We start from the raw sequence: 16877 nt of genomic DNA on the forward strand, positions 1-16877 counted from the left end.
TGGTGTAATGTGACAGACGGATTCTACTGTGTGGTGTACTGTGACTGATGGATGCTACTGTGTGGAGTACTGTGACAGACATACGCTACTGTGTGGTGTACTGTGACAGACGGATACTACTGTGTGGTGTAATGTGACAGACATACGCTACTGTGTGGTGTACTGTGACAGACGGATACTACTGTGTGGTGTACTGTGACAGACATACGCTACTGTGTGGTGTACTGTGACAGACGGATACTACTGTGTGGTGTACTGTGACAGACGGATTCTACTGTGTGGTGTACTGTGACTGACGGACGCTACTGTGTGGTGTACTGTGACAGACATACGCTACTGTGTGGTGTACTGTGACAGACGGATTCTACTGTGTGGTGTACTGTGACTGACGGACGCTACTGTGTGGTGTACTGTGACAGACATACGCTACTGTGTGGTGTACTGTGACAGACGGATTCTACTGTGTGGTGTACTGTGACAGACGGATACTACTGTGTGGTGTAATGTGACTGACGGACGCTACTGTGTGGTGTAATGTGACTGATGGATGCTACTGTGTGGAGTACTGTGACAGACATACGCTACTGTGTGGTGTACTGTGACAGACGGATTCTACTGTGTGGTGTACTGTGACTGACGGACGCTACTGTGTGGTGTACTGTGACAGACATACGCTACTGTGTGGTGTACTGTGACAGACGGATTCTACTGTGTGGTGTACTGTGACTGACGGACGCTACTGTGTGGTGTACTGTGACAGACGGACGCTACAGTGTGGTGTACTGTGACTGATGGATGCTACTGTGTGGTGTACTGTGACAGACGGATTCTACTGTGTGGTGTACTGTGACTGACGGACGCTACTGTGTGGTGTACTGTGACAGACGGACGCTACAGTGTGGTGTACTGTGACAGACGGACGCTACAGTGTGGTGTACTGTGACAGACGGACGCTACTGTGTGGTGTACTGTGACAGACGGACGCTACTGTGTGGTGTACTGTGACAGACGGACGCTACAGTGTGGTGTACTGTGACAGACGGATGCTACTGTGTGGTGTACTGTAAATGACGTACGCTACTGTGTGGTGTAATATGACTAACGGATGCTACTGTGCGGTGTCATGTGAATTGATACTATTCTTTTCACACCCCTTCCCCATAAAGCCACATACCTATATTTTTTAAATGACCTATTTTAAATGTGGAGGGGAGAGGAGGCACCAATTTATTTTGGGTACAGAGCACCAATATGTTTAGTTATGGCACTGACAGTATGTAACCTTATTGGCTTATAATGAAGAGCTTTAGTAATCAGATTGATTCAGAATTTGATTTAAAAAAAACATTTCTAAAAAGTATGTTATAATGTTAGAAATGCAACCACAGTCATTTTTAACTGCGTCTGCACTATTAGCTTCCTGCACACTGTATATATTTTGAGCTTTCTAGTTACAGTAAATAAAACGCTACCTGACCTCAGACTGACAGGCTAACAAAACAACAGTAGCAACTGATACAATTAAAATAAAATAAAAAAACTGAGATAAAAATTAGTTTCAGTGTATTTATGGATAGCACCACCTTAACTTGGAAAATTCATAAAAATGATTGTTCAGCATGCGTTCGTTGTTGTATACAGTCAAACTGCAAGTACACCTAAGCAATGCACAACTTATTTTTAATATACTGAGGCACTTCTAACATAATATGGTTAATGCGCTAGACAGTGAGTCATGTTTTATTGCAGTGAGGCCACACATGAAAGGTCCTAGTCTCTCATTTCCTACTGATCTCACTCACCATGAATTCAGCACACTTGTGAATTAAACTGAAAGCAGTTCCCATGTACTTCTCTCCCTGTGTAAGACAGCTTTTACTTATTATTACTATTATTTTTTATTATTTTTCATGTTATCCAGAGAACAAGAGAGGCTGGGATTTTGGAGTGATGTGGAATGCAGCTATCTGGGCCTGTAGACCTACAAGGAAATGAGGCTTAACCCTATCTGCTGTAATAAGGACGTGAACTTTACGGAGCTTCCAGAGCTAAACATCATTCATGACTGGCAATACTACCTTAGGAAATGGCATGTAAACTATGACCTATATAGTTTACACAAAAACATACTTTTTTAAGCTATTTACGTTTCTTCCACCCATTTCCTACTAGATGACGCTAGTACACAGGGCTGCCATCAGAAATTGTGGGGCCCAGTACAGATGTAACAGACAGGACCCCCCCTTATCCTTCCCCCTTGGCCTCTGACCTATTGGACCGCAGGTTCAAAGAGCCCTGGTGTCCAGAGCAAGCATGTGCTATGATGATCCTTCCACATGACATTATATATACACACACACACACACACACACACACACACACACACACACACACACACACACACACACACACACTCATACATATATAAATGCGAAAGCCCTCACTCACTCACTGACCCATCATTAATTCTCTTACTTCTCGATATGTTAGGAAGCTGAAATTTAACACAGGTATTCTTCAGGTGGGAACTATGAAAACTACATGATCAGAATTTTAATAACCGTCCCCTAAGGGGATGAAAAGGAAGTTGACATAATGACGTCATTACCGATGCGTGGCTTGCGTTACGTGAACGGTAACGCCCAAACAGACAATTGGATCAAAATTTGGATTGTACCTCCAGTGTGTAGAATTTAACAAACTCCAAAAATGGTCCTGTCACTTTTTGTAAGGCTAAAAATAAAATTATTATTATTATAATATTAATTATAGTGTATAAGTAGCCACAAGAGTTCTGTAGCGCCACAGAGGTGGCATAGGACTGATAGTAAATTCTATAAGTATAGATTAACCCAAATAAACAGACAGCCTTGTGCAATTAGCATAACCATGTAAAGAAAGCAGGAGGGTGCCCTGCTTGCAGGAGCTTACAAAATAATCAAATACACAAAATAATAAAAAATATATATAAAAAAAACTAATAAAAATGTAAATACTGACCAACAATCTTCCCATATACACAAGTTCCAGAAAATTCCCTATCAAAAAATATTGTTAAAACATTCGATTACACAGTTGCGAATACTGCACCATGATACAATAACATAGCGAGGATTCTGTGTTAATACAACATTGCTAAAAGAAGCAGGTCATGATTGCAAAATGATGGATATAGCAGTTTACAGGTGCCATATGGTTTGAGCATTTCACTACACATTCCATATGTTTGAAAAAAGGCTTCATTCTTGGAAAAGCAGGGAGTATCTACATATTTAAGAAATGAGAAAGTGAATAAATGATAAATACTGTAAACTAAAGCCCCATACACACTAGACGAGAAAGTGAAAGATCTTGTTCAGAACGGCCGATCTGAGCAAGATCTTTCACAATCTCGTCCAGTGTGTACAATCAATGTCATTAACGATGTGCACTCCCGTGCATCGTTAACGACCCCCTCCCTCATCTCAACATGTACAGATGAGGGAGGTCCTCATTAACGACAGCCATGCTGCTGTCATTCCCTCCGCCGTCCCCCCGCCGTTGCTGCCTTCCCCACCGGCATCGGCAAGTGTATATGCACTAACAGATGCCGGGTCACCGCCTGGTCCCCGACGCTGCCAATATCGGCATCGGCAGGGATGGGCTAGTGTGTACAGGCTTTAACTTTCATTTGAACTTGAGGATCAAAACAGAACAACAATTAATTCAAGACAAGTCTGTAAGTTACGGCTATGGGGCCACTTTGTACTGTGCATGATCACCAAAAATTCTTCTGCATCCATCACCAAAAAGTCTTATGCATCCATCCATATGTAGCTTTAAAAGCATTTTGTGCTTACACCGCAAGACACTAAGGGGGAATTCAATTGCGATCTGTGTGAAATGTCATTGCCTCAGAGTTTGAACACTGGCAATGGCATTGCATCTCGCACCTTTCACCTGCCTGGCCAAATCCCAAATTTGCACAAAAGTGCAAACTCTCAGTTTTGTGAGAGTTTGGACTGACGTACAGTGCGGTTGTTGCCACACTGATTTGGCAGGGCGGGTGTCTTCACCGATAATTGAATTCCCCCTTAGATAGAGGCAGAAAGTAGGATGGAGTGGTTGTTGAATGATTGCATGTGCTTGACCCCGCTTGCAAGTTATGCATTAATGTTGACTGGCAGCTGCTTCTGATTGGCTGAGTGCATCGTCATTCCACCCCTGGTACTGTTACGATTATTAGTGTGTCTGCTGATATTGATATTTGTGATAACTCTGTGTCAGGACAGCAGATTTCCATTTGATTTTTTAAAGGGGGGGGACAACAGACATTTGTTTGTAATTGAACTTAATTAGTACTTTTATTTTGTATTTGCATCTTTGTTTAATTATATTTTAGATCGTAAAGGAGGCAAATTCTTTACTGTAACTTTAGCATTTGCTACTAACACTGTCAAGCCACATCTTCTGGTATAAACTGGTCATATTTAATACTGTTTTCTCCTGGTATAAAAACAGGCACCTATGCAAACCTTACAAAGCTGCATACTGCAGTAATTTCCTCTTTTTTTCAGAAGCATTTTATGACTCTGGTTTTGGCATAAAGCGCATCAAACTCTACACCTGTCAGATACAGAAAGTGGACAAAGAAATTTTGTGGACTGAATTGGTATTAACAGGTAAATGTATGAAGCAGTGATAAGAGCGGAGAAGTGAGCCAGTGGGGAAGTTGCCCATGGCAACCAATCAGCACTGAAGTATCATCTATAATTTGCATACTATAAAATTATACAGAGCTGCTGATTGGTTGATGGGGCAACTTCTTCACTGGCTCACTTCTCCGCTCTTATCACTGCTTCTTACATTTAGTCTATAAATTCACTATGAATAGTGTCATAATTATGTGCCTCATGCACGGCCATAACAGGATCAAGTTAGGATCCCGGTGGTCGGGATCCCGGCAGTCAAAATAGCGACACTGGAATCCCGACACTACTTGGAAAGCCAGTTAGCAGGGCTGCAATCAGAAATTGTGGGGCCCAGGACTGACAAAAATGGCAGCCCCCCTTTCTTCTGTATTAATCACTTTAAGCAATTTTAACTTACTGTTGAAATTTTTTTTAATCAAATAATATGTTTTACAGCCTTAAAAAAAAAAATTAGGTGTGGTGGCCTGTGAGAGGCATTTGTGGTAACACAGGACAAGTTATACATTACAATATACCATACAAACCTGGTCTTGCTGTGTCTTCTGTCCGTTCGTCCGTCTATCCGTCACACGGTCCATGTCACACTCCTCTGCTCCGTCCTGAGGAGCAGATGTATTAAGTCTGGAGAAGTGATAAAGCAGTGATAAGTGGAAGGTGATAATGCACCAACCAATCAGCTCCTAACTTTCAATTTACATATTGGAGCTGATTGGCTGGTGCATTATCACCTTGCACTTATCACTGCTTCATCATTGCTCTATCACATCTCCAGGCTTAATACATCTGCTCCTCAGTCCTGCAGGCTGGCTCCAGCCTCCTCTTTTCTTCCCCGTTCATCACAGCGCGGTCCTTGTCCCAGACCACTCCTCTGTTCCTCAGTACGGCGGGCGACAGCTTCTCTTCACTGGCACGGATAAGCGGAGCTGGTGCCCGCCGAACTGAGGAGCAGAGGAGTGGCCTGGGACAAGGGCTGCGCTACACGGGCGGCAGCCCGTGGCACAACTTTGGCGGGAAAATAGGCAGGGACTCTAGTGTCGGGCCCGGATGCTCGGACAGAGAGAGAGGGTCCGCCCTGGTTCCCACCACAGCGGCTTCTACTGCTGCCAGCTCCGATCCTGCCACCCTCGCCGCTGCTGGCTACTACTACTGCCGACTTATAATGCCGTTGGTTCCGGTCCTGCCACCCCTGCTGCTGCTGTGCTGGCTCATTCTGCCGCCGCCTCCTTCTGTCCCAGTAAAAGTTCTGATTTTATTGCATCACATGTGCGCCAGTGAAAGAGAAAGGATTTGATACAAGTGAAGAAGGTAAGCAGTGTGTCATGGGGGGGGGGGGGCTGTCTGGAGCTTGAGGTGAGTGGCAAAGCAGGGCTGGTGGGACACAAGGGGAGGCTGGAGCAGGGGGGCTGGCTTGTGAGACAGAAGGGGGTGCTGGCTGGAGAAAAAAAAAGGAGACAGAAGGAGCCTGACTGGAGAGACAAGGAGTACTGGCTGGTGAGGCAGATGTGGGGCTGGCGGAACTGGAGAGACACTGGAGATGACTGGCACATTACTAACTCTTTTGCCCCCCTACTGTATATTTTGTCCTGCTTATTTTGTCAGTCCCGGGCCCCTGAATTTCTGATGGCAGCCCTGCCCATGGCCCTTGCTTCTGGCTAACAGCAGCCATTATCACTGCGGCACTGCCCCTGAAGCATCCTGCACTCTGCTGTCTGTACAGCTACTCAGAGTGTCCTCAGGAAACTCCAAACAGGCCTAGCCACTCTGGCGTCATCATGGTATCATGCGATTAGCAGCGGCATAGAGCCCTGTTGCGGCATTAGCCTCATGTTAGTGGCATCATTACTACTTGTGAATCGATTCTGATTCTAATTGTTTTAGCCCAGAAAATGAAAGCCTCCTCTGTGTGTATGAAATGGATATTTACAGTGACATGTCAGAGTTGTTTTCTGAAACTTCAACCTGCACTCCCAGATAGTGCTGTTATGTCAGGACACCACTTTAAAATGGCTGCAGAGCATAGTTGCCTACCCTCCCTCATTCTGCAGGAGACTCCCTGAAATAGAAGCAATCTCCCTCACTCCCTGAATAGTCCAGCAATCTCCCTGATTGCACCTTATCCTCATTGTAGCTATTACATTCTTGGGGGGAAAAAGAAAAAAGAGATAAATACATTCAAATGGGAACATCAGTGCCATTTCCCTACATTGGAACCTCTTGTAAATCACAATACACAAACAAATCCTGAAAAATGTCAGTGTCTTTTCTTCAGCAAATAAATCTTACTAAATTTGGGGCTCATTTACATTTGGATCTAAGTAATTTTCATAACACGCCTCCCCGATGTAGCAGTACGCGTCCGCGCTTTTAGTTGTTACTTTCACAATCTCCCTGAAATGCTTTTTCAAAAGTAGGCAAGTATGCTGCAGAGGTGTGTGCGAGTAGGAGGAAAAATAAGACAACACAATCTGTGAGGGGACCCCTGGTTAGGTTGTATCTATTCCGCCTTACCTGGCAATGCTACCTTAAACTTCCATGACCCCAGTCAAAAATTGCAGCAGAAATGATGTGCCATAGAGATTTATTAGTATATTTCTGTAGCACAATAGGCATGGGAGAGAAAAAATCTGCACTTGTGTTGAGTATTTATGATATCCATATTATCCAAATGAATGTTAATTCGATTTTTTCATACTATTAAAAATACATATTTTAAAATATATGCTATTTACAGATCATTTACTTGCAATCATACATAACATTTATATTGTGAAACTTTGATGAAACTTATAGTTTGTCTTCCAGTACAAACACTGATTTTCTACTGTCTGCTTATGATAAACTAATTGTTCTATGACTTTCCTTCTTACAATATTCTCCTTTCTACAATATCTTCCACAACATAACAACAATTGCTATGCTCTCCTGCCTTTGACAAAATACCCATTTTCACATCATGCATATTATACTGACAAAAGACAGAACCCCAAACTAACAAGTGACCATTCTGGTGCCAGAAGATGACAGAGAACCAGCAATGTCAGAATAATCTCTATGCCAGCCCCTGCTCTGCTCTCATCCTCCTTATACAAGGACCAATGCATAAAGTATATAGTGAATCCCTGATTGGGCTTTTTAGTTCATTTAGTTGCCTTCCAGGAGCTGCAAATGGGTCTCAGAAAAGCAAGGGGGAACCTACAGATGGGTTGGACTAATATTGCCGGCTCCTCCAACCAATATATTGCGATGGATGCAGCGTTTTCATATTATCATGCTTACAACCATCCCAAAATCCACATATTTTGCTGAGCTAGGCATCTGGAACACACAAGTATTTTACTGCACATTGCCTTTTAAACTATCCATACATGTCATTTATGTCATAGTTTGTTGCATGTATTATGTTATATCTCTTTCAGTGCACCTTCTCTTAATGCATTTTCTGCAGACCCATAAATACACATGAATAAATATATTAGGTAATATGCAGGCACAGATTTGAATTTCATGAGAAACATTCTTTAATAAAGGTTAAGCTTCTTCCTTAAGGCATTTAAGACTCCCAGGCTGTTCGCTGAAATGTTTAATGTACTTCTCGCCATGTGTTATTGCTTAAGTAATGAGTAATTATTTAATTTATTTTTAAAGTGTGAAAGGTTGTCATGATATTTATGGGCTTTTAAGGGCACCCTTTACCTTTTCGTTGTCATCGTTGTATATGTGGTCTTGATGCACTGGCTGACACTGAAACGAGGGGCCCAAATGACCTACACAAGAAAACAAGAAAGGAAATATATCATTGCTAGTATCGAATAACTCTTAAGTGGTGCTTATAAACACACTAACAGAGCAGCACCCACAATCATGAAAAGTACTGCAGGACCATCTAATAAAAATGACCCCAACTACATGTACCCTTAAATATTTACCAATCCATAAAAGATTACTTGTAACTATTTTACAGAGTGCAGCAACACTGAAAGAAAAATAGAAAAAGACAAAAAATAAATAAATAACAAAATGTATCCATGACCACTCTGTGTGTCAAGTTCTATTACAGGTGGTCATTCCGAGTTATTCGCTCGCTGCTACTTTTAGCAGAATTGCTAATAGGCTAAAATCCGGCAGTTCTGCGCATGCGTATGCACAGCAGGAAGCACGCGCTAAGGAAACTGGCCGTTTTCCGGGAGTGTGCTAAAAAACGCAGGCGTGCCAGGTAAAAACGCAGGAGTGGCTGGAGAAACGGAGGAGTGGCTAACCGGACGCAGGGCGTGTTTGTGACGTCAAATCAGGAACTAAACGGACTGAGGTGATCGCAATCTAGGAGTAGGTCTGGAGCTACTCAGAAACTGCAAGGAAATACTTAATAGCAGAATTGCAAATCTTTCGTTAGCAATTCTGCTATGCTAAGATACACTCCCAGAGGGCGGCGGCTTTGTGTTTGCATTTCTGCTAAAAGTAGCTAGCGAGCAAACAACTCGGAATGAGGGCCATAGTGACTTGGGAAGGTAAGGGAGCAGGGCTGTGAGAGCCCCGATTACTCTCTTTCAGCTAATTTATAATACTGTACATGTCATCTGAAATCGCTATTCCACAAGTAAATAGGCTAGAAGACGGTTATTTTTCTACCAAAAGGCAGTAGAAATGCCATATAATATTTAAAAATCACATTATTCTCATTTTAGCAAAACATTTATTGTAATTGTTTTAAAACTCTGCGGAATATGTATGCACTAGATAAATAACTGGTAATAATAGGATTTTGGTTACCTACCGGTAAATCCTTTTCTCGTAGTCCGTAGAGGATGCTGGGGTCCACATTAGTACCATGGGGTATAGACGGGTCCACCAAGAGCCACTGGCACTTTAAGAGTATGAGAGTGTGGGCTGGCTCCTCCCTCTATGCCCCTCTCACCAGACTCAGTCTATAAACTGTGCCCGAGGAGACGAACATCTTCGAGAGAAGAATTTAACACAGATAGTGGCGAGATTCATACCAGCTCACACATACAAGGCACCTCAAGCTAACTAGCTTGAAAACACAGCAACTGCTGAAACATTACTTACCAAGTAATAATGCAGTATATAACTAAACAAAGTTGTACTGAACCAGATAACGGTTGCAGGAAAACGAAGAGCTGGGCGGGTGACCAGCATCCTCTACGGACTACGAGAAAAGGATTTACCGGTAGGTAACCAAAATCCTATTTTCTCTAACGTCCTAGTGGATGCTGGGAACTCCGTAAGGACCATGGGGAATAGCGGGCTCCGAAGGAGGCTGGGCACTCTAGAAAGATTTAGGACTACCTGGTGTGCACTGGCTCCTCCCACTATGACCCTCCTCCAAGCCTCAGTTAGATTTCGTGCCCGGCCGAGGTTGGATGCACACTAGGGGCTCTCCTGAGCCCTTAGAAAGAAAGTATAATTTTAGGTTTTTTATTTTCAGTGAGACCTGCTGGCAACAGGCTCACTGCAGCGCGGGACTAAGGGGAGAAGAAGCGAACTCGCCTGCTTGCAGCCGGATTGGCTAAATTCCCCTGCCAGAATCCAGAAAAAAGCGGGAGAATAGGCCGCGGAAAAGGGGCGGAGCTATCTCCCTCAGACACACTGGCGCCATTTCTCCTTCACAGATCCGCTGGAAGGAAGCTCCCTGGCTCTCCCCTGCAGTCTACACTTCAGAACAGGGTAAAAACAGAGAGGGGGGGCACTAAATTTGGGCGTAATACATATATAATATAAAAAGCAGCTATAGGGGACATAACTTAGTTAGTCCCTGCATTATATAGCGCTCTGGTGTGTGCTGGCATACTCTCACTCTGTCCCCCCAAAGGGCTTTTGTGGGTCCTGTCCTCATTCGGAGCATTCCTTGTGTGTGTGCGGTGTGTCGGTACGGCTGTGTCGACATGTTTGATGAGGATAATGATGTGGAGGCGGAGCAGATGCCTTTAGAAGGGATGTCACCCCCTGCGGGGCAGACACCTGAGTGGATGGGCTTATGGAAAGTAATGAGTGCACGTATAGACTCCTTATATAAGAAAATCGACGACATGCCAAATGTGGGACAGCCGACTTCTCAGCTCGTGCCTGCCCAGGCGTCGCATGGGTCGTCAGGGGCTCTAAAACGCCCGCTACCTCAAGCAGACCCAGATGTCGACACGGATACTGACACCAGTGTCGACGACGATGAGTCAAACCTGATGCCCACTAAGGCCATTCACTGTATGATTGAGGCAATGAAAGAGGTGTTAAACATTTCTGATATAACTACTGGTACCACTAAAAAGGGTATTATGTTTGGAGAGAAAAAACTACCCGTAGTTTTTCCCCCATCAGATGAATTAAATGAAGTGTGTGAAGAAGCGTGGGCTTTCCCTGATAAAAAAATTGGTAATTCCTAAGAAGGTACTAATGGCGTTCCCTTTCCCGCCAGAGGATAGGTCACGTTGGGAAACACCCCCTAGAGTGGATAAAGCGCTCACACGTTTGTCTAAAAAGGTGGCACTACCGTCTCCGGATACGGCCGCCCTCAAGGAACCTGCTGATAGAAAGCAGGAGGCGATCCTGAAGTCTGTATATACACACACAGGCATTATACTTAGGCCAGCTATTGCGTCAGCTTGGATGTGCAGTGCTGCCGCTGCGTGGTCAGATAAACTGTCAGAAAATATTGACACATTAGACAGAGACACGATCCTGTTAACCATAGACCAAATAAAAGACTCAGTCTTATATATGAGAGATGCACAAAGGGAAATCTGCCGATTGGCATCTAAAGTAAGTGCATTGTCCATTTCTGCTAGAAGAGGCTTATGGACTCGCCAGTGGACAGGAGATGCAGATTCAAAAAAGCACATGGAAGTGTTACCATATAAGGGTGAGGAATTATTTGGGGATGGTCTCTCGGACCTAGTTTCCACAGCAACGTCTGGGAAGTCAGCATTTTTACCCCATGTCCCCTCACAGCCTAAGAAGGCGCCGTTTTCTCAGGTTCAGTCCTTTCGGACCCAGAAAATCAGGCGTGGAAAAGGCGGGTCCTTTCTGTCCAGAGGCAGAGGTAGGGGAAAAAGACTGCAACAAACAGCAGGTTCCCAGGAGCAAAAGTCCTCCCCCGCTTCTTCTTCCAAGTCCGCCGCATGACGGTGGGGCTCCACAGGCGGAGCCAGGTACGGTGGGGGGCCGCCTCAAGAATTTCAGCTATCAGTGGGCTCGCTCACAGGTGGATCCCTGGATCCTTCAAATAGTATCTCAGGGGTACAAACTGGAATTCGAGGCGTCTCCACCCCACCGGTTCCTAAAATCTGCCTTGCAGATTGCTCCCTCAGACAGGGAGGCGGTGCTAGCGGCAATTCACAAGCTGTATTCCCAGCAGGTGATAATCAAGGTACCCCTACTTCAACAAGGCCGGGGTTACTATTCCACACTATTTGTGGTACCGAAACCGGACGGTTCGGTGAGACCCATTTTAAATTTGAAATCCTTGAACACATACATAAAAAAATTCAAGTTCAAGATGGAATCGCTCAGGGCGGTTATTGCGAGCCTGGACGAGGGGGATTACATGGTATCCCTGGACATCAAGGATGCTTACTTGCATGTCCCCATTTACCATCCTCACCAGGAGTACCTCAGATTTGTGGTACAGGATTGCCATTACCAATTCCAGACGCTGCCGTTTGGACTGTCCACGGCACCGAGGGTATTTACCAAGGTGATGGCGGAAATGATGATACTCCTTCGAAAAAAGGGAGTTTTAATTATCCCGTACTTGGACGATCTCCTAATAAAAGCGAGGTCCAAGGAACAGTTGTTGGTGGGAGTAGCACTATCTACTGCTGCACCAGCACGGCTGGATTCTGAATATCCCAAAGTCACAGCTGGTTCCGACGACACGACTACTGTTCCTGGGTATGATTCTGGATACAGTCCAGAAAAAAGTGTTTCTCCCGGAGGAGAAAGCCAGGGAGTTGTCATCTCTAGTCAGAGACCTCCTGAAACCAAAACAGGTATCAGTGCATCGCTGCACGCGGGTCCTGGGAAAGATGGTGGCTTCTTACGAAGCAATTCCCTTTGGCAGGTTCCATGCCAGAATCTTTCAGTGGGACCTGTTGGACCAGTGGTCCGGATCGCATCTTCAGATGCATCGCTTGATAACCCTGTCTCCAAGAACCAGGGTGTCGCTACTGTGGTGGCTGCAGAGTGCCCATCTTCTAGAGGGCCGCAGGTTCGGCATACAGGACTGGGTCCTGGTGACCACGGATGCCAGCCTTCGAGGCTGGGGGGGAAGTCACACAGGGAAGAAACTTCCAAGGACTATGGTCGAGTCAGGAGACTTCCCTTCACATAAATATTCTGGAACTAAGGGCCATCTACAATGCCCTAAGTCAAGCAAAATCCCTGCTCCTACACCAGCCGGTGCTGATCCAGTCAGACAACATCACGGCAGTCGCCCATGTAAATCGACAGGGCGGCACAAGAAGCAGGATGGCGATGGCGGAAGCCACAAGAATTCTCCGATGGGCGGAGAATCATGTACTAGCACTGTCAGCAGTGTTCATTCCGGGAGTGGACAACTGGGAAGCAGACTTCCTCAGCAGACACGACCTCCACCCGGGAGAGTGGGGACTTCAGCCAGAAGTCTTCCAGATGCTGGTAAACCGTTGGGAAAAACCACAGGTGGACATGATGGCGTCCCGCCTCAACAAAAAGTTAAAAAGATATTGCGCCAGGTCAAGGGACCCTCAGGCGATAGCTGTGGACGCTCTAGTGACACCGTGGGTGTACCAGTCGGTTTATGTGTTCCCTCCTCTGCCTCTCATACCAAAGGTATTGAGAATAATAAGAAAGCGAGGAGTAAACACCATTCTCGTGGTTCCGGATTGGCCAAGACGAGCGTGGTACCCGGAACTTCAAGAGATGCTCTCAGAGGACCCGTGGCCTCTACCGCTCAGACAGGACCTGCTACAACAGGGGCCCTGTCTGTTCCAAGACTTACCGCGGCTGCGTTTGACGGCATGGCGGTTGAACACCGGATCCTAAAGGAAAAGGGTATTCCGGAAGAAGTCATTCCTACGCTTATTAAGGCCAGGAAAGATGTTACGGCAAAGCATTATCACCGCATATGGCGGAAATATGTTGCATGGTGCGAGGCCAAAAAGGCCCCAACAGAGGAATTTCAACTAGGTCGATTTCTGCATTTCCTGCAAGCAGGAGTGAATTTGGGCCTAAAACTAGGCTCCATTAAAGTACAGATCTTGGCTCTGTCGATTTTCTTTCAAAAAGAACTAGCTTCAGTACCTGAAGTTCAGACATTTGTGAAAGGAGTGCTGCATATTCAGCCCCCATTTGTGCCTCCTGTGGCACCTTGGGATCTCAACGTGATGTTGAGTTTCTTAAAATCACATTGGTTTGAGCCACTAAAAACCGTGGATCTGAAATATCTCACGTGGAAAGTGGTCATGTTATTGGCCTTGGCTTCAGCCAGGCGAGTGTCAGAATTGGCGGCTTTATCATGTAAAAGCCCTTATCTGATTTTCCATATGGATAGGGCAGAATTGAGGACTCGTCCCCAGTTTCTCCCTAAGGTGGTGTCAGCGTTTCACCTGAACCAGCCTATTGTGGTGCCTGCGGCTACTAAGGATTTGGAGGACTCCAAGTTGCTAGACGTTGTCAGGGCCCTGAAAATATATGTTTCCAGGACGGCTGGAGTCAGAAAATCTGACTCGCTGTTTATCCTGTATGCACCCAACAAGCTGGGTGCTCCTGCTTCTAAGCAGTCTATTGCTCGCTGGATTTGTAGTACAATTCAGCTTGCACATTCTGTGGCAGGCATGCCACAGCCAAAATCTGTAAATGCCCATTCCACAAGGAAGGTGGGCTCATCTTGGGCGGTCTCGGCTTTACAACTTTGCCGAGCAGCTACTTGGTCAGGGGCAAACACATTTGCAAAATTCTACAAATTTGATACCCTGGCTGAGGAGGACCTGGAGTTCTCTCATTCGGTGCTACAGAGTCATCCGCACTCTCCCGCCCGTTTGGGAGCTTTGGTATAATCCCCATGGTCCTTACGGAGTTCCCAGCATCCACTAGAACGTTAGAGAAAATAAGAATTTACTCACCGGTAATTCTATTTCTCGTAGTCCGTAGTGGATGCTGGGCGCCCATCCCAAGTGCGGATTGTCTGCAATACTTGTAAATAGTTATTGTTAACTAAAGGGTTATTGTTGAGCCATCTGTTGAGAGGCTCAGTTGTTTTTCATACTGTCAAACTGGATATAGTATCACGAGTTGTACGGTGTGATTGGTGTGGCTGGTAAGAGTCTTACCCGGGATTCTAAATCCTTCCTTATTATGTCTGCTCGTCCGGGCACGGTGTCCTAACTGAGGCTTGGAGGAGGGTCATAGTGGGAGGAGCCAGTGCACACCAGGTAGTCCTAAATCTTTCTAGAGTGCCCAGCCTCCTTCGGAGCCCGCTATTCTCCATGGTCCTTACGGAGTTCCCAGCATCTACTACGGACTACGAGAAATAGAATTACCGGTGAGTAAATTCTTATTTTCTCTTACGTCCTAGAGGACGCTGGGGTCCACATTAGTACCATGGGGATGTACCAAAGCTCCCAGAACGGGAGGGAGAGCACGGAGGCTTCTGCAGAACTGATTGACTGAACTTCAGATCATCAGAGGTCAAAGTATCGAACTTGTAGAACTTTGCAAACGTGTTCGACCCAGACCAAGTTGCCGCTCGGCAAAGCTGTAATGCCGAGACACCCTGGGCAGCCGTCCAGGAAGACCCCACCTTACGAGTAGAGTGGGCCTTAACAGATTTTGGACACGGCAAACCTGCCGTAGAATAAGCATGCTGGATAGTGAACCTAATCCAGTGAGATATAGTCTGCTTTGAAGCAGGACACCCAATTTTCTTGGGATCATACCGGACAAACAGAGAGTCAGATTTCCTGTGACGAGCAGTCCTCTTCACATAGATTTTCAAAGCCCTCACAACATCCAAGGACTTTGTTGAAATTGAGGAGTCAGTAGCCACTGGCACCAAAATAGGTTGGTTGATATGAAATGCCGACACAACCTTCGGAAGAAACTGCTGACGTGTTCTGAGCTCAGCTCTATCTTCGTGTAAGATCAAGTAAGGGCTTTTATAGGACAAAGCCCCCAATTCTGACACACGTCTAGCAGAAGCTAAGGCCAACAACGTGACCGCTTCCATGTAAGAAAATTGACCTCAACCTCCTGTAGAGGCTCAAACCAGTCCGACTGGAGAAACTGCAACACCACGTTAAGGTCTCAAGGCGCTGTAGGCCGTACAAAGGGAGGTTGGATGTGCAGAACTCCCTTCAAAAATGTTTGAACTTCAGGGAGGGCAGCCAATTGTTTCTGGAAGAAAATGGACAGGGCCGAAATCTGGACCTTCACAGATCCCAGTCTCAGGCCCATATCCACACCTGCTTGCAGGAAGAGGAGAAAACGTCCCAGTTGAAACTAAACCGCAGGAAATTTCTTAGATTCACACCAAGATACAAATTTCTTCCAAATACGATGGTAATGTTTAGACGTTATCCCTTTCCTAGCCTGTATTAGGGTAGGAATGACCTTCTTCGGAATGCCCTTCCGAGCAAGTATCAGGTGCTCAACTTCCATGCCGTCAAACATAGCCGCGGTAAGTCTTGATAGGCGAACGGCCCCTGCTGTAGCAGGTCCTCCCGAAGAGGAAGAGGCCTCGGCTCTTCCTGCAAGAGATTCAGAAGGTCCGCGTACCAAGCTCGCCTTGGTCAGTCTGGAGCAATGAGGATCGCTTGAACTCTTGTTCTCCTTACGAGCTTTAGAACTCTTGGAATGAGTGGAAGTGGTGGAAACACATACACCGACTGGAACACCCACGGAGACACCAGGGCATCCACTGCCACTGATTGTGGGTCCCTAGACCTGGAACAATAGCGTTGAAGCTTCTTGTTGAGACGAGAGGCCATCATGTTTATTTGGGGTAACCCCCAAAGGTCTGTTATTTCCTTGAACACCTCCGGATGGAGACCCCACTCCCCTGGACGGAGATTGTGTCTGCTGAGAAAGTCTGCTACCCAGTTGTCCACTCCCGGAATGAAGATTGCTGAGAGCACCAATGCGTGTCTTTCTGCCCAGAGGATGATTCTTGTTACCTCTGCTATTGCGGCTCTGCTCTTC

At 45.7% G+C, this 16877-nt stretch overlaps 1 protein-coding gene across 2 annotated transcripts in view; it reads right to left on the reverse strand.

The window, feature by feature from the left end:
- RNF38 (ring finger protein 38) overlaps window positions 1-16877 on the reverse strand; it is a 514010-nt gene that overhangs the window by 307468 nt on the left and 189665 nt on the right. For both annotated transcript variants that reach the window (XM_063914635.1, XM_063914636.1), the window contains exon 2: window positions 8385-8455. In XM_063914635.1, coding sequence (XP_063770705.1) covers window positions 8385-8455 — 71 coding nt within the window. The remainder of the gene's footprint in view (window positions 1-8384; window positions 8456-16877) is intronic.

This window comes from Pseudophryne corroboree, chromosome 1 (assembly GCF_028390025.1).
Source record: "Pseudophryne corroboree isolate aPseCor3 chromosome 1, aPseCor3.hap2, whole genome shotgun sequence".
Lineage (NCBI taxonomy): Eukaryota > Metazoa > Chordata > Amphibia > Anura > Myobatrachidae > Pseudophryne > Pseudophryne corroboree.